Consider the following 19,819-nt stretch of genomic DNA (forward strand, 5'->3'; position numbering starts at 1 on the left):
AACTGTATGTGCGCCCAGTTTGCGTTGCGTCCTATAGACAACCACCTCTCACCAAACACACTATGTAAACCAGAACGAGTTCACCGGCTTTGCTAGCTCGCGTTATGCGTTTCTTCCACCGAAACTGGGAAGCACCACGCCAACTGTAAGTGGAAACCAGAACGAGTTCACCGGTAAGTCCACCGGTACCGCCAGCCCCCCGCCTCACAAAGAAGATACACACTATGTAGACCAGAACGAGTTCACCGGCTTCGCCAGATCGCGTTATGCGTTTCTTCAGTGAAACCGGGAAGCACTGCGTCTGTGTCATTCGCGCTCCCGCCCCCCCCCCCACTTGGCCACTTGCAGCCCAGATACGATGTTCAGAACAGAAATCCAACTGGATGCGAAAAATAAGCCTATGCAGTCTACAATTCTCTCAACCCCTAGTCCAAAGTCTCAAGCATAGATAGAGCGTATATGTGTGTGTGGGTGTGGGTGTTGTTGATGTTGCTTTTAAAAAAATCTACTTTGCCAGCTCCGCGAGGCGCACACGCACAGCGTTGGCGTGCGCCTCGAGGCCCTCGCGCTCGGCAAGGGTGACGACCACGGGGCCGAGCACGCGGAGACCGTCGGCAGTGACCTCCTGCGAGGTGATGTGCTTCTGGAACGAGAGGGTGTTGACGCCCGAGAACTGGCGTGCGTAGCCGTTGGTGGGGAGGGTGTGGTTGGTGCCCGAGGCGTAGTCGCCGCACGACTCGGGGGAGAAGGCACCGACAAAGACGGAACCGGCGTTCTCGACCTGGGCGACGGCACCGGGGGCGTCGGCGAGGTGCATGATAAGGTGCTCGGGGGCGTAGTCGTTCGAGAAGTCGAGACCCTCCTCGAGGGTGTCGACGAGGACAATGAGCGACTTGGAGATGGCGACGCGGGCAATGGCGACACGGGGGAGGGCGAGGGCCTGGCGGTCAACCTCGGCCTCGATGGCGGCGAGGTGCTCGGCAGTGAGCGAGATGCCAACGAGGACGACCTGCGAGTCGACACCGTGCTCGGCCTGCGAGAGGAGGTCGGCGGCGACAAAGACGGGGTTGGCGGTGGCGTCGGCGATGACGAGGACCTCGGAGGGGCCAGCGGGCATGTCGATCGAGACAAGGGCGTCGGTGTCGTTCTGGACGAGCATCTTGGCGGCGGTGACCCACTGGTTACCGGGGCCGAAGATCTTGTCGACCTTGGGGACAGTGTCGGTACCGTAGGCAAAGGCGGCGACGGCCTGGGCACCACCGGCCTTGAGGATGCAAGTGACGCCAGTAAGCTGAGCGACGTAGAGGACCTCGGGGGAGATGGAGCCATCAGGGCGGGGGGGAGTAGCAAGGACAATCTCCTTGCAGCCAGCGACCTGGGCGGGGACACCAAGCATGATAGCAGTCGAGGGGAGGATGGCAGTGCCACCGGGGACGTAGATACCGACACGCTGGATGGGACGGGCAAAGCGGCTGCACACAACACCGGGCATGGTCTCAACACGGAGAGGGGCGGCGTCAACCTGAGCGGCGTGGAAGGCCTTGACGTTGGCGTAAGCCTGGTCAATAGCGGCCTTGACGTCCTTGGGGAGCTCGGCCTCAGTGGGGGTAGCGAAGGGAGGAAGCTGGACGTTGGACGAAAGGTCAGCCCTGTCAAACTGCTTGGTCATGGCCTTGAGACCGGCGTCGCCCTCCTTGCGAACACGCTCGACAATGGGCTTGACCTTGTCAATCATGGCAAGAGAGTTGAGGACAGGGCGGAGGAGGAGCGAGCGGTACTCCTCCTTGGGCACCTCCTTGAGGGTGGTGGTGCGCATGCGGATAGGGCCCTCCTCGGCGGGGGCAGCGGCAACGGGGGCAGGAGCAGCAGCGGGCTTGTCGGCCACCTTCTCCTCCCACTTGGGCTTGGCATCGCCCTTGCGGCGAGTGACCTTGAGGGCCTTGGCGTCGAGGGCGAGCTCAATGTCCTTGAGACTCACACCCTTCGAAACGGCACGGGCAAGGGAGAAGTAGAGGAGGTCGGCAGCCTCAAAGGCAATCTCCTCCTTGGTCTGAGCGTCGCAGAGTTCCTCAGCCTCCTCCATAATCTTGGCGCGGAGCAGCTTCTCGTCGGTGAAGATACGCTTGGTGTACGAGCCCTCGGGGGCGTCGGCGAGGCGCGACTTGAGAGTGTCCTCGAGACGGGCGAGGCCGTTCCAGTTGCCAAAGCAAGTGGGGGTGCCTAGGTGGCAGAAACCGGTGCCGTGCTGAACGACGTTGAAGACAAAGCTGTCGGTGTCGCAGTCGAGCTCAATCGAGACGAGGTCCTGGACGCTGCCAGAGGTCTCACCCTTGCGCCACAGGCCGTGCTTGCGCGACTGGTAGACACCCTTCTGGGTCTTGATAGCCTCCGAGACGCTCTCGACAGACGAGTAGACCATGCCGAGAGGACGCGACGAGTGGCCAGACGAGGCAACAATGGTGGGGAACAGGCCATCGGGGCGGTCGGAAACGACTGGGGCAAGGAAGGCGTCGGCAATCGAGACGTGGGTAGCGCTCGAGGCGCCAGTGGTGAGGAGGGCAGTGGGGATAACAAGGGTGGTAGGGCGAGCGGCCTTGATCGACTCAACAAGGGTGGCAGGCGAGGGGGAAGCCAGCTCGACGTAGACGTCGGCCTTGACACCGAGCGACTTGGCAGTGTCCTTTTCGGTGCCGCCAACAATGTAGATGGCGCCAGCAACCTCGGCGGCAGCGGCAGCATTGGCGAGCTCGGAAGCCTGGAGCTTGGCAATGAGACGCTCGCGGGGGATACCGGCAACAGACAAGAACTGCTGCGACGAGACGACAACGGCGGCGGCGCCAGCGTTCAAAATGTCGACCACATCGGCGTCACTTGCCGAGACGTCGACAATGTATGAGCCAGTCTTGGGGATGGAGGGACGGACGGCGTCGAGGAGAGCGGCGGGGACCAGGACGGGGCCGAGGAGGGCGAGCGCTGGGATGAGCGCGGCCGCTGTGGGGTCCACGAGCGGGAGGAAGATGGGGGCGGGCATGGTGGGATGTGTGAGTGCGTTGCAGAAGTCGAGTGTCCTCCGTTGTTCAACCTTTTCTTGTGGCGTCTCGCCGTACAATCCGACTCGTGACTCGGCGGGGAACGAACCCTCGCCGGGGAACCGGGGGAACTGACTACCGGGGACAATCTTATCAAAGAACCGAGTCTCACACTTGGTGGTGGAGTGTTAATTACACGTCACTAATGTGCCCGAGTCCCTCCACTCTTGCGCTGCGAGACACCACATGGATACACGGAGCACACCTTCGATTACGGAGAGAGCGGTCCTGATGCAGACGTCGTTATGGAATACGAGATGCAATGTCATTCTTCATGTTACGTTCCTTTTTCTCTGCTTCACGAGTCGCCATGCCCAAGATCACCAAGGCTCCCCCCGCCCCTACTCTCCCCACTGCCATCAAGAGCCGCGAGAACGCCAAGCTCGAGGAAGGCCGTGAGCTGCTCCAACTCTGAAATGCTGATTCAGCTAACCCCTTTTGCAGTGGAAGTGGCGACCTTTGCGTCGGGATGCTTCTGGGGCACTGAGCACCTCTTCTCCAAGTACTACTCGCACCTGCCTCAGTTCAAGGCCGTCGTTGGCTACACTGGCGGCAAGGAGGACGTCACAGACCCGTGTATGTGTGGCATGAGCTGTCAACAGAACACAACAGCTGACATTCCAAAGCCTACAGGCAGGTCTGCACCGGCGCAACCGACCATGCCGAGGCCGTGCAGCTCACCTACCAGAAGGGCTCTGTGGGCTACGGCGAGCTCGTCGAGTTCTTCTACCGCACCCACGATGCTTCGACTCTGAACTCGCAGGGCCCCGACAAGGGAACGCGTGAGTTTCGATGACGCCATGGCGAGGTGCGAGAGCGAGTGTCCGAATACTGATACTGGCGAACAGAGTACCGTTCCGCCATCTTCTACCACAGCCCCGAGCAGGAGGCTGTTGCCCGCGCGGTCACCGCCGAGGTCCAGGACAAGTAGTGAGTTCTGGGGCAGACAGACAGACAGAGGGGTCTAGAGGCTGGCGCAGCGCGCACGGCCGTCTTGCACTGCCGTGGCTGACGCCTTTCAGCTACCAGGGCCGGCCGATCAAGACCGAGATCACCCCATCTGGCGTCTGGTGGAACGCTGAGGACTACCACCAGCACTACTGTGAGTACCAGTGCTCTGCTATGAAATGGGGCAGAGTTCGTTTACTGACGGACCCCAAGTGGACGTCAACCCGGACGGCTACGAGTGCCCCACGCACCGCTTCTATTGGTGATAAATTGTACGACTGTGCTCCTTTGTATTAAAAAAGACCCATATTATGTTCCTGTGCCGCGGCCCGCCCCGTGTGTGTTCGGCCAGAGCCGACCGACCATTAGCACTTGCCACATTAGCATTCCGTCCGTCTTGGCAGCGGCGCAGCGGCGGGACAAGCGCCGATCCGAGCGCGCGGGATGAAGACCACCAAAAGGTCTGGCCGCGCCGTGTTGCTTGTGTTGTGTTTGGCCTTTGGGCGGTGCCTCCGTGTGTGCCAGGTCCGTCGCACTCAGGTCAGCTGTCAGGTAAGCGCCCCCAACCCTTGGTGCGGCGTCGTCGTCGGGTGGAAGACATTGGAAACTCGTTGGCCGTCGTCTGTTTGTTGGGTGGAAAACTGCATAGCGATGGTACAGCCGCTGCCTATTTGTGTGGCTGCAGCAAGTGTGCCACACACATGCTTGGACAAAGCTTAAACGAGCCAACGTACCGTATTGCGACATTGCGAGCAATGTCTCAACCAGCAAAACAAGCAGACACAGTCGATCTTTCTGGGAGCACGTGGTTTGAGTGAGGGCCCCCGCCGCCACCCGTTCGCGGGGAAGGGCGGCCGAGGACGCTGCTCGAGCAACATGTGGGCATTTTTCGCCTCCCCCCTCTTCGCTCTTGTCAACCACCCACTCACCATCGCCTTGCCAACACAACCCATTACCCCACCCCAGAAGCCTACTCTTACTCTCCCATGAACAACGTCGCTCCACAGGCGACTCCCCAGAACACCTCCCAAGACAACAACTCGTATCATGATACCCAAACAACCCGCTTTGACCAGCTACCGTTAGAGGTACTGAGTCTGGTCACCTCCCTCTTTCCTCCACCCTTCTACCCCCCTGCTCCACTGGCTGAGCAGACGCCTGTGCCCGAGGCCCACATCGTAGCATGCCTCGACCCGCACCCAAACCCCCCTCAGACGGTCAATGATGCCATCAGTAGCCTGACCAAGACCTGCTCCCACGCTCTCGAGTCGGCCCGTCCGTGGCTGTGGGAGAACGTCGATGTCCGTTCCGGACGTGGCTGGCTCGCCGTCGTCGACGCACTCACCGAAGAGGTAGTCGACAGCCACCCCGACGAGATTGAGCCCGATCACGAGGTCATGTCGTCTGAAGTACTCAGTGGCGCTGGCATCGCGCCACTTACCCTCTCGCCCACCGACGCGACCTTGGCAGCTGCCGCGGATCCCCTCTCCTACGCATCTGCTTCTGCCTCGGCTGCACGCGAAGCTGCCGATGCCACCGGCGAACCTTGTGCCTTTGACGCGGGGTCGTCTTCGACCGAGAACCAGGCCCAGGTGGTGCCCTCTGTGCCCGTCGGCTCACTCATCGGCGGCCTTCTTGGCGGCGGCGGCGGCTCGGGCACGGGACGCTCTACCCTTGGGCGCAAGGTGACGATCAACACCACCGTCGCCCAGATTTCTGGTCCAGGTGCCGATATCATTGCCCCTCCGCAGCCTCGCCGCCTCAGCGCGCTGCTCACCCCCCCTGGTTCGCGCAACGTCTCCCCGCACAACGCTCGTCTCCGCGGCCGCTCGCGCTCGCCCCGCCGCCAGCTCGCATTCGAGGCGGACGGTATTTCGGCCGTCCTGTCGCGCTCGCTGTCCCTCTCGAGCGGACAGCGCCCCTTTATGCGTCAGAGCTCGCTGTCGCACCACACACGCGTGTTTTCCGACTTTGACGAGGATGAGAGCGCCTCGGACGAGTCCTCGCTCATGACGGCCATGCGCACTCCTCCCAAGGACAGCCTCGAGCTTCCGCGCGAGGACGACATGGCGATGGAGGATGCCGAAGCTGTCCCCAATGTCAACCCGGACATGCTGCCTCCTCCCGGGCCGTACATTCGCCACATCAACTTTATCAACTTCCGCACCATCGGCTCCCGTCGCTCTCAAGAGGAGGCGGTGCGTGGACGTTTCGTCACTGCGGGACGCCTGGAGGGCGTTATCAAGAACACTCCAAACCTCCGCTCCATCTGTATGACAGAGTACGTCGACTCGGCGCTGTCATACCCGGTCGTCGAGGAAATCTTCTTCCGTGGATACCACAAACCCCGTGTGTTCCGCCAGCGTTCGACGTCCTTGTCGCCCGCTGCGATTCGTGCTCGCTCGGTGAGCGTGCACCCATCCGCGCTTGAACAGATCACGCTCGAGGATCAACTCGACCCCCCGCGTCCAGTCTACGTCCCTTACGAGGACGAGACTGACGAGCAAAAGTGGACCCGCAGGAACCTGTTCACCCCGCTCGAGGCTCTGGACCTCACGGGGTGTGTGAGCCGCGCATTCACCGAGGCAGCTGACGAGTTTGGTGAAAACTGGCTCAATGTCGGCATCCCCGAGGAGAGCGACGATGAGGAGCGCGGTCGTGGACGTGGACGCCAGCCTCGCCGCGTCGAGTCGGCGACGGATACCGAGGACGACGACGAGGACCTTCCTCTTGCCGAACGCCGCACGCACCGTCCCCGCTTCCATGCCCTGCGGCGCCTGTCGCTGCGCGCATGCATGACGCTGCCTGCGACGTTTATCCAGGGCCTCATCCTCTGCATGCCCCACCTCACACACCTCGACCTCTCGGCGACCCGTCTGTCTGACAGCCTCCTCCGTACGCTCACGACCAACGCCCCTCGCGGTCTGCGTCTGCAGTCGCTCTCTTTGGCCCGCTGTGCACAGCTCAGTCCCCATGTCGTCGTCGACTTTCTCGTCGACTCGCCCGCGGCTCGTGACCTGGTCGAGCTCAACCTGTTTGTCAACCCGACGCAAGGGAACGCCATCGAGGGTGAAGACCTCATCCGCCTCCTGAGCAAGGCCCCGTGCATCCGCTCTGGCCGCCTGAGGTACCTTGACCTCAGCTCGGCGGGCTTCACTGTGGAGCACCTGTCGCCCGACGTCTTCCCTCCTCAGCCCAGTCTTGTGTCTCTTGGCCTCTCCCACATCCCCGAGCTGCCGCTCAGGGAGGTCGCCACCTTTATCCAGAACCAGGCGCCTGGTGTCGAGATTCTTACTCTCCAAGGCACATCCATCAGGGACCTCCGTCCCGACGCGTCCACTTTGCAGATTACGCTCGCGCTCCACGCCCTCCTCATCAACCCTCTCACTACCCAGCCCTTCTCGCTCGCCAACGCTCTGGACTTGGCCCGCGGTACGGCCCAAGTGGATCTCGCGGCGGGCCCCACTCGCCTGCGCGTCGTCGAGCTGTCGTCGTCCATCACCCGCTCCCTCACCTCGTCCCAGGGCTCTGGCCGCACGGAATGGCAGGTCGTCAAGTCCAAGGGCGGGCGCGGATGGTATGTCGACGTCTCGGCCGGCTGGATCTACAGCGACACCGTCGGCATTTGGGGCCGTGCGCCCGAAGACGCTGCCGCGAGCGGCGAGGGACTCGCGCGCAAGTCGTTTATTCCGCCACTTGCCCGCCACACACCCCAAGCGCCAGTACTTTGCCCACCTCGCCGAGCAGGACGGCCGCGTGCGTTCCGACGTCGGCTGGCATTCCCGCAAGATGGAGATTGTCCGTGGATACGGCATGATGGGCAGGGAGGAGGGCATGGGCGGCGTCGCGGCGTTTGCGTCGCTCGAATAGAGCGCGCGTGCACGCGCGCGCATACATACACCTCCCACAACACTCCCCCGACTCTTGTCCACACCGCTCCACACCACCACCACACTGCCACACCACACCACAACGCCCTCCCTGTATACCCTCCCTGTATACCCCCCGACAGTCGCCAACCGTCTGCGCTCAGAACACAGTTTCCCAACACAATGTCATTGCACTCTCTCTGGTTCAAGAAATAATGTGTCTGTAGAGAGCGTGTACAAATTCGGAATCGATCAAAAATGTATATAAACCATACCCATTAGAGAACTGCGTGCCCAATCTTCGTTTGCTCGCAAGGTATGTACTGAGATCCGCGTTGTCACCGTTGTTGGAACGCGCGAGTGTCAGTGGCGCTGGTATGTGTGCCTCCTCGATAAGAACACTTATTGACATGTTTTTGATTGTAAGAGACAAGGTATGGATCTATTCAAGGTCCCATTAGACAAGATGGCGACAAGATTGGCGATGGCAAAAGAGACACACTTTACCCGCTTCTACAGACACATGGTCGCGTTGGTTTGCTTTTTGGCTTCAGCTCTCTCTCCCTCGTGTCCCTCCTGCCCGTTCTCTACTCGAGGCCAAGCTCCTTGCGCTTGTCCTTGATGGCCTCGGCGAGACGCGCAAAGCCCTCGGGGGCCTTGGTCTCGAGGTCGATGATGGAGAACGAGACGCGCACGTGCGGGCTCTTCCTGTTGGACGGGTAGAAGCTCTGGCCGGGGACGGCGAGCACGCCCTTGGCGAGCGCCTCGGTGCGGATGAGCGAGTACGAGTCGGTGATGCCCGCGGGGCTCATGTCGATCCAGAGGAACATCCCGGCGACGGGCGACACCCACGTCGCCAGGCCGTCGAGGTACTTGTGCGCGGCGGCCTCGAACACGTCCCTCCTCTCCTTGTAGAATGCCGACACGGCCTCCGAGTGCGCGAGGAAGCCGTCCTGGCCCCAGTGCTGGAGCAGGCTGCCGGCGATGCCCTGCGTCAGCGCCGAGGTGTGCAGGTTGGCGCCGGCGGTGTTGACGTCGATGGCGTGGAGGATCTCCTTGGGGCCCGTGGCGTAGCCGAGACGCATGCCGCCCGAGAGGAGCTTGGAGAACGAGTCGAAGCGAACGACGTGGCCGGCGTTGGGGAAGACCTGGGTCTCGAGCTCAAAGTACGAGGGGATGAGGGGCGTGGTGAGGTAGTCTGAACGTTAGCTATGATTTCCGTCATCAAGCTCACAGTAAGGGTCGTCCTCCATCATGAGGAGGTTGTGCTTCTGCATGACCTGGAGCACATCGAGCTTGCGCTGAGGGCTAGCCGAGCAGCCCGAAGGGTTGCAGCCGACGGGGGTCGAGTAGATGACACGGGGCTTCTTCTTGTCGGCGGGCCAGCTGTCGAGAATCTCAGCGAGGCGGGTGGCAGACAGACCCTGGTCGTCGACATCGACCTCAATCATGTCCGCATTCAGAAGGCGCAGAGCCGGGAGAACACCCGAGTACACGGGGGTCTCGACGAGGATCGGGTCTCCGGGGTTGAGGACGGCCGAGAAGCACTGTGGACGGGTTAGATGGTGCTTGCTTTGGCAGTTGGATGTGTGGTTGGGAGGGGCTCCATCCAGGGCTCTAATTTCAACGGATCCCTCGGATATGAATTCCGAGCGGGATGGCTCACGACACCCGCGGACAAGACGCGCCATCCCTTTTGCACGCCGTACCGAGCGCTTCACGACGCGGCCCCGCCAATCTGTCCATATGCACACGGGCACTGACGGTCTAGGCTCTAGCGCCTGTGTGGATCCCTTTGGCGCAGCGCACACTTTGCTCCTGCGCCCACTTTTCTTGTCCCCTCCTTCCCCCCCCCCCAACATTTTCAGTGCTCACCTTGGTCATGAGGTCCTGCGAACCAGAACCCAGGGACACGGTCCAGTTTCCAGGCGTGCGCTTGTGGACACGCTCCTGCAGCGCGGTGAGCCAGTTGCGGAGGCTGGTCAGACCAGCCGAGGGGCCATACTGCAGCGCGTGGTCGAGGTCCGCGCCGTCCAGAGTGATAGACTCGGCAGGGCGGCCAGAGATGGACGGCTTGAGGTTGAGGGTAATGGAGCCAAAGGGGAAGGTGGCCGGGTTGGGCTTGCCGGCGAGCTGGACATGTTAGTCAGGTACAGACGTACAGATCAGGTGTCTGCGAAAGCTACTCACGAAGGAGACGACATCGGGGGTCTCGAGAGGGAGGAGACCACGAACTGTTGTTATCAGCAAGGTGTTTTGGGCGGGCAGGTGGGCAGTGGGCAGTAAAAGCACAGCCGTCGACGAGAATGGATGCTACAGCACCACGATCATTCCACATGAACACCACCGACTTCTACGTTACTCACTGCCGTCGATTTCGGTGGTACGCGCGCGGTCGCTCAGAAAGTTGGTCTGGTCGACGGGGGGGCCGGTGGTCTTGGGGCTCTGGGGGAAGGGGCTCGAAACGGCCGAGTCGGCGACCTGGACGGGGACGGGAGCCATTGTAGGGAGATACTTTAGGAGCGTATGTGGGGGAGGGGGTTTGGAGTGGAAGGGAGAGGGAGAGTGAAGGAGAGAATAAACGAAGGGAGAGAAATGGGCAAGCGGTCGACGACTATAAGCGAACGTCACCGTCTGCTCCGCTAAAACCGCGGTTGGCCGTGGCTGCCCGCAGTTGCCCGCTCTTATCACAACATTCGAGTCAGCACAATCTAGTCGGCAAGTTCCGAACGGCGTTCACCAGCGCACCAGGTGACCCTGCGCGCTACCGCAAAATGCATGGGCAAGCAACAAACTCTCTACAGCTATATAGCTATGCATCACGCTCCAGCACATGGCGCGTATAGTCCTCGGTCAGGATACCGCCCCACCGCTCGCTGTTCACGCTGGGCAGGCGGAACAACTCTACGCCACGACGCGGAGTGAACCTCAGCCTAAAAGTCGGTGCTGGCGGGAGATTGCCTTCACTCGCGTACACGGGAGGCGCGCCTGGTGGACGTGGGTCTGCAGGGAGCAAGTGACGGACCAAGAGGCCGAGGACGGCGTGCAAGAAGTGCAGGCATGGGGTCGGATACCATGCTGGCCGTGGGCCCGACGCGACCAGTGCGGGTATACGCTCAGTCTCGAACAGGTGGCGCTCGGCGATGATGCCTTCCTCGGTTCGGAATCCAAGCTCGACAGTCTGTAGAGAGAGCGTCAGGCAAATGATCCTCAGAAAAGGACATACCGGCACGCCCAAGAGGAAGCTCTGTGCCCAGTGCTTGAGCAACTTCTTATGGAAGACCATGTCGGCGCGGTCGCTGTCAATGACCTTATTGGTCTTGAGTTCGACACACGCGTCGAGACCTGGGTTTGGCGCTCCCACTTCGGCTGAGGGTTAGAGATGGCAGCTATTTATTAACCCACCTTGAACACAGTCCACCTCGCCACCGAGACAGAGAGGAATCTCGCCAATCGCCGAGCGGACGATGCTGCACCGTCAGCTTGAAAGTCCTCAGCCTAGCTGGCGAGTAGACATGCGAGGCTACCGCCCCAGTAGCTGAACTCACTTGCACCACTGGTTGTCAGCTAAGTTGCAAAGTGGTTCCAATAACTCACCTGCACATTGGTGTTCACGTCTCCGCTCCATCCCTCTGGCGAGTCTTCGGGATCCCCTTCAGGCGTGGTAGTTGAGAAGCTTTCGTAAGAGTAACCCATATAGCTCTGGAGAGCCCATTTGGCCGAATCTTTTGCCCTATCGTGTTAGTATAGGACATAGGTGGCTTTGACGAGGAGATCGGTTTACCTACCGATAGCTGCGCTTCTCGGGAGGGTCGTCCAGTTCGAGGTAAATCGAGCCGCCAAGGGGCACGCAGTTCATCTCCCAACCATCGCGGTCCTCGAATGGGGCCGTCATGATCCTGTAGTCCCCATCAGCACCAAATCTCAGTCTCACATATCCAAATCGAGCTCTGGGAAGGAACCATCGAGCTCAGGCGGAGTTGAAACTGACCTCGTCATCATCCCGCGCCAGGTAACCACACCTCCGAGCCTCTCGGCCCCTCGCCCACCCTCATGCAACACTCTCAGAGCGTCGCACAGTCCATCCAGATGTTCCTCCACGCTTTCGTCACGCTCCACGCGCCGCTCGAACCCGTATCGCAGGTCGGCGCCGATCGGTGCCGGTCGGTAATAGACCATGCTGGCGTCGCCTTGCTCGATGGCGCGAGAGGGGAGGTACGTGTCGTGTCGATCAGGACTGGCCGCGCATACGCTGGCGGCCTTGGGAGGTTGGCGGGCGGCAGGGCCAGGGATTCTAGGGATCCATTTTGTGAGTGGTGGAGTGGAGTGGACGGATGGTGACGGCGATGAGATTGAACGGTGAACGGAATGAAGCGGATCGCTGGAATCGACCGGGTGGAGGTTGTTGACGGAATAGCGATGAACCCCCCACCATTTCACCACATACAATGTCGTGGATGATCTGAGTGAGACACATACCATCGAGCGTGTACTGTTTCGTACGCTTGAGCGCATGGGTGTTCGCTCGTATCTACCTGGCCAAATCGTACTCGATTGAGGTGGCCCCCTGAGACACTCTATAAATGCATGCACATCACTGCTACTCTCCTGCCAATGTCTTCCTAGCCTCCAGAAGCGCCTTGACAACACCAGCAACATCGACACGCGGGTCCGCTGGCCTGTCCTTGGTAGGAATGAACGCCTTGACCGCCGCCTCAATCTTGCCCTCCAGCGCCGCCTGGCCTTTCTTCAGCTGCTCCTCATCTTCCGCGTTGCAGAACCGTGCGAGGTTCTCAATAATGACCGCAGCGCGGTGCGCCAACCCAGCGTCGGGAGGCGAGCTTGAGACAGTCTCGAGGCGCTCACCGTCCTCGCCAATCTCGGGGACCGCGCCTCCGGGCTCGAACAGGTCCCCCAAACGTTCCCACGCGTTGCGCTTTGACGTGCTGCTAATGCCGGCACCGGAGAGGAGGAGCTTACACGCGACCACAGACTCGGTGAGGACTGCCAGTGCTCCCGAGGCGGCAAGGCGCGTAGCGAGGTCGTCCACATCGGTGAGGAGGAGGAGAACACCAAGACGGGAGGCGGCCCGCGGGTCCGGGTCGGGAGAGCCAGCCTGGTCGCCGGAGAAGTAGCTGAAGCCAGCCTCTGATGTAACAAGGTTGCACACAAGCTCAGTAGCAGCACGGCGAACGAGAGTGTTGTCGTCAAGAAGCAGTTCTTCAACCTTGGAGACAACTGGGACGGTCGTTGACCTGTCCGCGCCACGGAACTCGTTGCTCTCCGGTGGCGTCATGTTGGCCGCGACTATACGGCTGCCGAATTGAGGGTCAATGGAAGCCAGGTTTGTCAAGGCCATGAGGGATTCGAACTTTTGCAGGAGCGACGAGTTGGGGTGCACGAGCAGGAGGTAGAGCGGGTGGAGAGCATTGAGGGCGTTGGTCTGATATGGAGCCGGGAAGAGGAGCTGAGGCGGGGTCGTGATGACGAGCTTGGCCAGTCCCTGTGCAGGCGCAATCTTGTCCTCTGCGTCCTTCATGTCGCGAAGGATGATGGTGAGGATCTTGACGCCGCCATCGCGGATAAACGGTACACGCTGAGCCTTGTCCTCGACAATGTCGCGGCACAGCGCACCGAGTCCGGCACGAACGCGAGTAGACTCGGCGCGGACAAGACCACGTAGAGCTCCTAGCACGCCAGCAGCTACAACGAGGTCGGTGCGGGCCTTTGCGGCATTGTCGCTCTCGCGCGGGTCGTCACCGCCGTCCGCAGCACCCTTGCCGGAGATGGCCATACGTCGCAGACGCGCCATTTGCTGGTCCTGCTCGGACAGCACGGCTTTGCGCTGCGTAAGGTTTGAGAGAATTGTAACAACACCATAGCACAGTGCTGTGTCTACTGGTGCAGTAGCCAGTTGGTCGAGAGAGGACATGCTCGCACGAGGGGTGACTGGAAGCGAGCCGCCGGCAGCCTGGGCACAGGCGACAGTGCGAGGAGGCCCTTCAGGAAGGCCGAGTCGGCAGCAAGAATGTCGCGAATAAACGGTCTGGTCGACAGCACACTCAGTCCCTCGAGTGATGGGAGAATACCGTCGCTGCGTGATGACGCAGACGAGGCCGCAATGTGTGCGGCCAACGTGCGCGCAAAGCGGGACTCGTTCTCCTCAGCCTCTTCGTCCTTGACCGCACGCTCCTCTGGCTTTTCGCCAACAACTGGGTCCTCGCGACCGAGCTTGGACAGAGTAACCGCGCAGAGCACCTTGGTGTCCCCTTGGACCTGCTTGGTCTCGGCTTCTGCGGCGGCAGAGAGCCACTCGAGCGCACGGTTGCGCACCAAATCACGTCCTGCCTTGGTACCGGCAAGCGACGAGAGGAGACCAGCAAACGCGGGTTGAAGAGACGATGGAAGCTCTGCAAGCTCCAGAAGAAGAGACAAGGGATCAACGGTCGACTCTTTGTCATCGTTGTCGTCGAGGCCCAGGTGCTGGGTGAGAATCGCCACCACTGCTTTGGGAGCGGTTTGTGCTACCACAGCAAGGAGTGATGTGGCTGGGACCAGGGACACGGGGTCTGCCGAATCGGTAGAAAGAGCATCAGCGACCAACGGGTCAAAGATGTGCTTGATACGCAGGGCAACCTCGTCCGGGTGCCATCCTGCGACGCGACATCGACAATCTTGCTGACGCTCAGAAGAGCAAACGACTGGTCGTCATGGCTTGCAGAGGGCGAGATGGCGGCTGCGAGCTCACGAACGCGTTGAGGGGTGACGATTGTTGTAGCATCAGCGTCTGGGGAGCTGAGTTGCTTTAGGAGGGCCTTGAGGTCGACCTGGGACATGGTGTACTGTGTGGTGGTGGAACGTCATGGATGTGGATCCACAAAGTGGAGGTGTGCCTCTCGCTGGTGTTGGCAGAGGGCGGAAGCAAAAGTGACGGCGGCCGACGGAATCAATTGTGAGCTGCCGGTTCCTCTGTTGTTGACAGGAACTCAAATCAACACGCGCCTGATCTTCTTCACGAATGCAACATCTTGTTCCCGACACCTGCTCTCTCTACACCCCCCTAGCGTGCGACACCCATCACCATGTCCTTCTCCCAGATGATTGCATCGCCATCCATCTCTGGGTTCATTCTGGCACCCCAGCAACATCCTCACCGCGCGCAACCCCACGAAAGAAGAGGAAGCAAGTCAAGCTTGTAAACCCTGCCAGTGCGTAAGACAAGGCGTGTGGTGGCTGCCGGTATGGACATGCCCCCGTCCGCCATGCCGCATGACCTAGCTTCTCGTGTGTCATCTTGACCATCGACCCATTGTCACAACCCTCCTCTCACGCCACTGCTTGAAATGAAACCCCGACACAACAGTTGCTGATGCTTTACAGGACACTTTGACCTTTCGGCACACGACGCATCAGCATCTACCTCCCAGCTCGACTCGTTTGACAGCTTTCTCCCAAACATCCCCTCTCCCGAGGGCGAGCGCCGCTCATCCAACTCGCTCAGTCTCGACTTGTCACCGCCGCCCCCCACCTCGCCGCCTATCACCGTGATGGGCAGCGGCCCCAACAATGTTGACGCAGACCGGAGCACCACAACGCCACCCGCTTCTCCCCCACCATTGCAAAGCACCCCCGCACCCGTTGTTGCACTTCTCGAAGAGTCCCTCGCTTCAGAGACACAAACACCACCACGTAGCGTGACCCCTCGATGGCCACTGTCGTTGGGCAGGGGCCCGACGGGCACCACCACTGCATCGTCTGCGACAGCCGCGGCCAATGCATCCAAGGAGCACATTAGCGACGACAGCATGGCCGACATGGAGGAGGTCGAACTAGACGACAGCCTCGCCACTGTTCAGAAGGAAACGCCGGGCAAGTATGGCATGCTCCTGTCATCATCACGACCCGGTGGACTCCTTGGGCGCCCACTGCTGCGCGCAGAGTTGAATGGTTCCGAGGGGCCCGTTGCGCCGTCGACTCCGATCCAGAGCAGACTCCTCCACTCGTTCAGCACACCTGCCGGTACCCACCTTGTTCCCCAAACACCACGCAGCATTCTCCGCCCAGGAAACACTCCTGCAACAGGCAACTCTGTGCGGTTCAACCAATCCGTCTTTTCAAGGTCATCGAGAGGCTCCCAGACTTTGTGGACGAGCCATCGCACCATTCATTTGAACAATTGGGCGACGAAGGAATCACAGATCTCGGCGATGAGCCATTGATTAAGGAAGAGGTGCCCATGATCGAGCCAGCAAGCAGTGACGAGGACGAAGACTCGCTCGAGTTTGAGCCCACCCACAAGCCACACAACTCTTCATTTGAAGAGGCCGACATCAACAGTTTCGACGATGAGGTGACGCAGAATACGCTCACTAACTCGCAAACATTCCACGACCTCGGCTTCAACCAGTTCGAGCCCGGGACGGAGATCATCGTCACTCCAGAGGACCACACGGGCGAGGGCGATTGACGTGGAGTCCCGAGACTGACCTCGTCGATGTGCAGCCTATCCGACACTTTTCGCCGCTAGCAGTGCCAAATGAGGAGTGGAACGAGGCGTCACCCAACAACAGCTCCGAATGGGTCGTGCCGGCAGACTTGAGTTTTGGCAACGACTCCCTGCCAAGCTGGCCGGTGCGAGCTTTTCGATTTCAGCAATGGTCGATCCCGACGCGACTGCTGCGACGCGTATCGCCCCCCGTCGTCCCGGATCCGCACCGATGTGGGCTGACCGGTCACTGGAATCGATCACGTCAGGCGCAACCACCACTGGCACCCAGGACGAGGAGAAGACACCGGTCGCGGCGCTCCGCACTCGCTTGGCAGCTAGCAAATATGTCGCTACGGGCTCACTGTCGCTGCCCTCTACCAGTCCCAAGACGTCTCCCCGCATGAGTAGTTCACGCATCCTTGCGTCGGTGGTAGACATGGATGAGCTACCGGTGAGTTGACACCTGAAAACGCCATCTGACCCTCCAGGTTCCGTCTAGCCTGCCGTCCAGCCCACTTACCCGCCGCATTTCACCTCCCCACCTCGCTGCGGTTACAGAGGAGGAAGAAGAGACAACCTCCGTTAGGGCCAAGAGTCCAGTTCCAGTAAGTTGCAATGGCCGTCTACGGTCCTCCACCTAACATTCACAGGCATTGGACGAACCTGTGTTTGGAACAGGCGGGTCGCGGCCGGCTCATTGAGTCTGTTCCCCGACCAAGCATGGACGAACATAGCGACGCCGAACCGAGCCTGCTAGCGATGTTTCTGACAAGGAAAACAATCCCCTGCTCTGATACGGTCAAGGTCCCCAACCCCGATCCGACTTCAAACACCACTGCCGCCGTGCTCGCCCCCATGCCCAAGCAGTGTTTGATGCCCAGGCACTGTACGCCAAGTCGCTCCAGGACGAGGTCACATCATACCGAGAGCTGCTGCAAAAGCTGAAAGGAGACGTGGTGCAACGCGACACGATCATCGCCAAGCTCATGCCAGTACAGGATGAGATGCGGGAACTGCGTGCTGCCCTGTTGGAAAGCCGCAACACCAACAAGGAGCTCAAGATTGAACAGTCGGAACTCAGGGAACAGCTCAGCGACATGGAGGGCGTCAATGCCGAGCTGCGCGACGGCATACAGGTCGCTGCGGATGAAAAGCACGAGCTCAACCAAAAGCTCGAGGAGACCCAGTACGACCTGCAGGTCGCCCGCGACGACATGAACGCTTCGGGTATCCAGTCCTCGGTGTCGGCACGGGAGGGTCCCATGGAGCTGCGCGCCAAGCTTGAAGAGGCCGAGTACCAGTTGCAAGCGGCTATCGACGAAAAGGACATCGCCGTCCACGAGCTGTCACATGTCCGCAAGCAGATCGATGAGCTGCAGGGAAGTTGCAGGCCGAGAGCAACATGGTGCTTGATCTCGAGGACCACAATGAGATGCTGAGCAGCAAGGTTGTGAGTTGCACCTATCCTTCGCCAGCTGACATCAGACCACTCTGAACGCTTCGATCGAGGAGAAGAACACCGAGCTTGAGATGATGAGGGCAGAGCTGGAAACCACGAGCGTGGAGCTCGAGGCGAAGTGCGCCGAACTGATACCGCAAACGTTGAACTGGAGGCGAGGAGTGCACAGCTTGAAGCCAAGAGCGAAGAGCTCCAAAGCAAGAACTTTGACCTCGAGGCCAAGGAAGCGGACCTGGACGCAAGGCACACCGAGCTCGAGCAACTGCATACCGACCTAGAGACCGCTCAGAAGGCATTGGAAGAGGAGGCCGCCGTGAGGCGACACCAAAGGTCCTCGGCGAGGCCGACTCCAACCGATCACCATTCTACGGCAACGGCAATGGCGCTGAGAAGAACCACCACGCACACTCGGACCAGCTCAAGATCAAGGACATGAAGATCAAGGCGCTGGAGCGCCAGGTCAAGCGCTTGAACGAGGACCGCGAGCTGCTCTCCGTTGCTGCCAACTCTGCTCAGATTCAACCGAGCTCGTCAAACGGCGCCTCAGTCATTACGAGGGTGGCACCACACCACGCGCCAATGGACCTCGCTTCAGCAGCGTCACACCATCGCAGCCCACCCCAGCACCCTCTGGGCGCCGCTATCCCCTCGGTGTCACCCCTCGCGATAAGGCGTGTACCTGCTCCAGACTGTATATCTCCCGGCACCAAGTCCCGACCCTCCATTGTCCACTACTTGTATACTAGGTGTAACGATAAATGCTCTCTACACGGGTAAATCACGATGAAAGTATGCGACAATACCTCCCTTTTGCATACCAATGAGTTATGGATAATGTGTCTACACCAAACGACGGTCACCCGAGCGCGCACGCTGCGTCCACTCGTCCTGCTGGGACGGTGTAGGTGGGACGGCGGTAACAACCTCCACGACGGGAGGGAGGACCTCGTCGATGATGACAAAGTCGGCGTCGAGGGGTGCGGCCTCAATGGCGCCGGCAACAGTCACCGACGCGGCAATGGCGCTCTCGAGCGCGCCGACAATGGCGTCGGGGGCAAGGGGCTCGGGGGCCGCAACCTCTGGCAGCTTGTCGGCAATAGAGTGGAGAGCCTCGTGAGCCTCAGCCGCGAGGGTGTGGATGTCCTCCCTCTCCTTAATCTCGGCGAGCAAGGCGCCGAGACCAGCCGCCTCGGCGGCGACGGCAGCGCCCTCGGCTGCGACGCGGTCGACGTCCCAGCCCATGCTGGCGTTGGCGTAGTCGCGTCCAATCTCCTTCTTCCACTCTGATCCAGCGGGCAGGGCAGCGACAACCTCGTCCTTGATCAGACGGGGAGTGCCGACGCCGCGGTATCCGAAGCTAGTGTAGACCTGCACGGTGGAGGCACCGGCACGCGCCATGTCGAGGGCCTCGGCACCGTTCCAGATGCCGCCTGCGCCGATGATGGGGACCGAGGGCGGGAGGAGGGGACGGAGGGTCTTGAGTGCTGCCAGGGCGAGCGGGTAGAGCGGGCGACCGGACAGACCGCCGACCTGGCCCTTGTGCTCCGACTCGAGGCCGAGGTCACGGCGCACAGTGGTGTTGGAGAGGATGACGCCGTCGACGCCCGTAGCGCGCACGGCAGAGGCGACGTCGGCGAGCTCGTCCTCGCTCAAGTCACAAGTGACCTTGACGGCGATCTTGGGGAGGCCGTCAACGGCGATCGAGTCGCGCTCCGAAACGACGTCCTTGAGCAGGCGCTCGAGGGTCTCCTTGGACTGCAGGGCGCGAGACCGGGGGTGTTGGGCGACGAGACGTTGATAATCACCACGTCGGCGTAGGGACCCAGAAGGCGGACACCTTGACGTAGTCGTCGTTCGAGTCGGCGGCGGACGTCTTGTTCTTGCCGAGGTTGACGCCGAGGAGGTGGCCCTCACGCAAGGCGGTTAAGGCCCTGGGCGGCACAGCGGTGGAGTGCCCTCGGGGAAG

At 60.8% G+C, this 19,819-nt stretch overlaps 9 protein-coding genes across 9 annotated transcripts; 4 read left to right on the forward strand and 5 right to left on the reverse strand.

Annotated features, from left to right (window-relative positions):
• Positions 1–505: 505 nt before the first annotated feature.
• Positions 506–3,031, reverse strand: HIS4 (trifunctional histidinol dehydrogenase; the record flags this gene model as incomplete). The annotated part of the gene is made up of 1 exon (XM_028621030.1): positions 506–3,031. One exon carries the CDS (start codon positions 3,029–3,031, stop codon positions 506–508), a length of 2,526 nt encoding a protein of 841 aa, XP_028471769.1.
• Positions 3,032–3,399: 368 nt separating this feature from the next.
• MXR1_1 (Peptide-methionine (S)-S-oxide reductase) lies at positions 3,400–4,303 on the forward strand (the record flags this gene model as incomplete). The annotated part of the gene is made up of 6 exons (XM_028621031.1): positions 3,400–3,484; positions 3,534–3,665; positions 3,716–3,871; positions 3,938–4,019; positions 4,112–4,191; positions 4,251–4,303. The coding sequence occupies 6 exons, from the start codon at positions 3,400–3,402 to the stop codon at positions 4,301–4,303; spliced, it is 588 nt and encodes a 195-aa protein (XP_028471770.1).
• A 720-nt stretch (positions 4,304–5,023) lies between these two features.
• On the forward strand, positions 5,024–7,907 carry EHS24_005509 (uncharacterized protein; the record flags this gene model as incomplete). Its single annotated transcript, XM_028621032.1, has 2 exons — positions 5,024–7,759; positions 7,785–7,907. The coding sequence occupies 2 exons, from the start codon at positions 5,024–5,026 to the stop codon at positions 7,905–7,907; spliced, it is 2,859 nt and encodes a 952-aa protein (XP_028471771.1).
• Positions 7,908–8,493: 586 nt separating this feature from the next.
• On the reverse strand, positions 8,494–10,408 carry EHS24_005510 (uncharacterized protein; the record flags this gene model as incomplete). Its single annotated transcript, XM_028621033.1, has 5 exons — positions 8,494–9,104; positions 9,141–9,453; positions 9,782–10,039; positions 10,097–10,140; positions 10,273–10,408. 5 exons carry the CDS (start codon positions 10,406–10,408, stop codon positions 8,494–8,496), a joined length of 1,362 nt encoding a protein of 453 aa, XP_028471772.1.
• A 310-nt stretch (positions 10,409–10,718) lies between these two features.
• Positions 10,719–12,388, reverse strand: RAI1_1 (Protein rai1; the record flags this gene model as incomplete). Its single annotated transcript, XM_028621034.1, has 7 exons — positions 10,719–11,087; positions 11,133–11,275; positions 11,312–11,376; positions 11,455–11,462; positions 11,504–11,639; positions 11,695–11,805; positions 11,898–12,388. 7 exons carry the CDS (start codon positions 12,386–12,388, stop codon positions 10,719–10,721), a joined length of 1,323 nt encoding a protein of 440 aa, XP_028471773.1.
• Positions 12,389–12,506: 118 nt separating this feature from the next.
• On the reverse strand, positions 12,507–14,742 carry EHS24_005512 (uncharacterized protein; the record flags this gene model as incomplete). The annotated part of the gene is made up of 3 exons (XM_028621035.1): positions 12,507–13,906; positions 13,969–14,607; positions 14,655–14,742. The coding sequence occupies 3 exons, from the start codon at positions 14,740–14,742 to the stop codon at positions 12,507–12,509; spliced, it is 2,127 nt and encodes a 708-aa protein (XP_028471774.1).
• A 426-nt stretch (positions 14,743–15,168) lies between these two features.
• On the forward strand, positions 15,169–16,373 carry EHS24_005513 (uncharacterized protein; the record flags this gene model as incomplete). Its single annotated transcript, XM_028621036.1, has 3 exons — positions 15,169–15,190; positions 15,287–15,996; positions 16,026–16,373. 3 exons carry the CDS (start codon positions 15,169–15,171, stop codon positions 16,371–16,373), a joined length of 1,080 nt encoding a protein of 359 aa, XP_028471775.1.
• A 187-nt stretch (positions 16,374–16,560) lies between these two features.
• On the forward strand, positions 16,561–18,523 carry EHS24_005514 (uncharacterized protein; the record flags this gene model as incomplete). The annotated part of the gene is made up of 7 exons (XM_028621037.1): positions 16,561–16,845; positions 16,883–16,999; positions 17,276–17,746; positions 17,785–17,844; positions 17,880–17,971; positions 18,132–18,411; positions 18,449–18,523. The coding sequence occupies 7 exons, from the start codon at positions 16,561–16,563 to the stop codon at positions 18,521–18,523; spliced, it is 1,380 nt and encodes a 459-aa protein (XP_028471776.1).
• A 170-nt stretch (positions 18,524–18,693) lies between these two features.
• On the reverse strand, positions 18,694–19,809 carry URA9_1 (Dihydroorotate dehydrogenase (quinone), mitochondrial; the record flags this gene model as incomplete). Its single annotated transcript, XM_028621038.1, has 2 exons — positions 18,694–19,608; positions 19,691–19,809. Coding segments are annotated over 2 exons (1,034 nt in total), but the record flags the coding sequence as incomplete, so codon positions are not given.
• Between the last annotated feature and the right edge of the window lie 10 nt (positions 19,810–19,819).

The sequence above is a fragment of the Apiotrichum porosum genome, assembly GCF_003942205.1.
Source record: "Apiotrichum porosum strain DSM 27194 chromosome Unknown scaffold_23, whole genome shotgun sequence".
Lineage (NCBI taxonomy): Eukaryota > Fungi > Basidiomycota > Tremellomycetes > Trichosporonales > Trichosporonaceae > Apiotrichum > Apiotrichum porosum.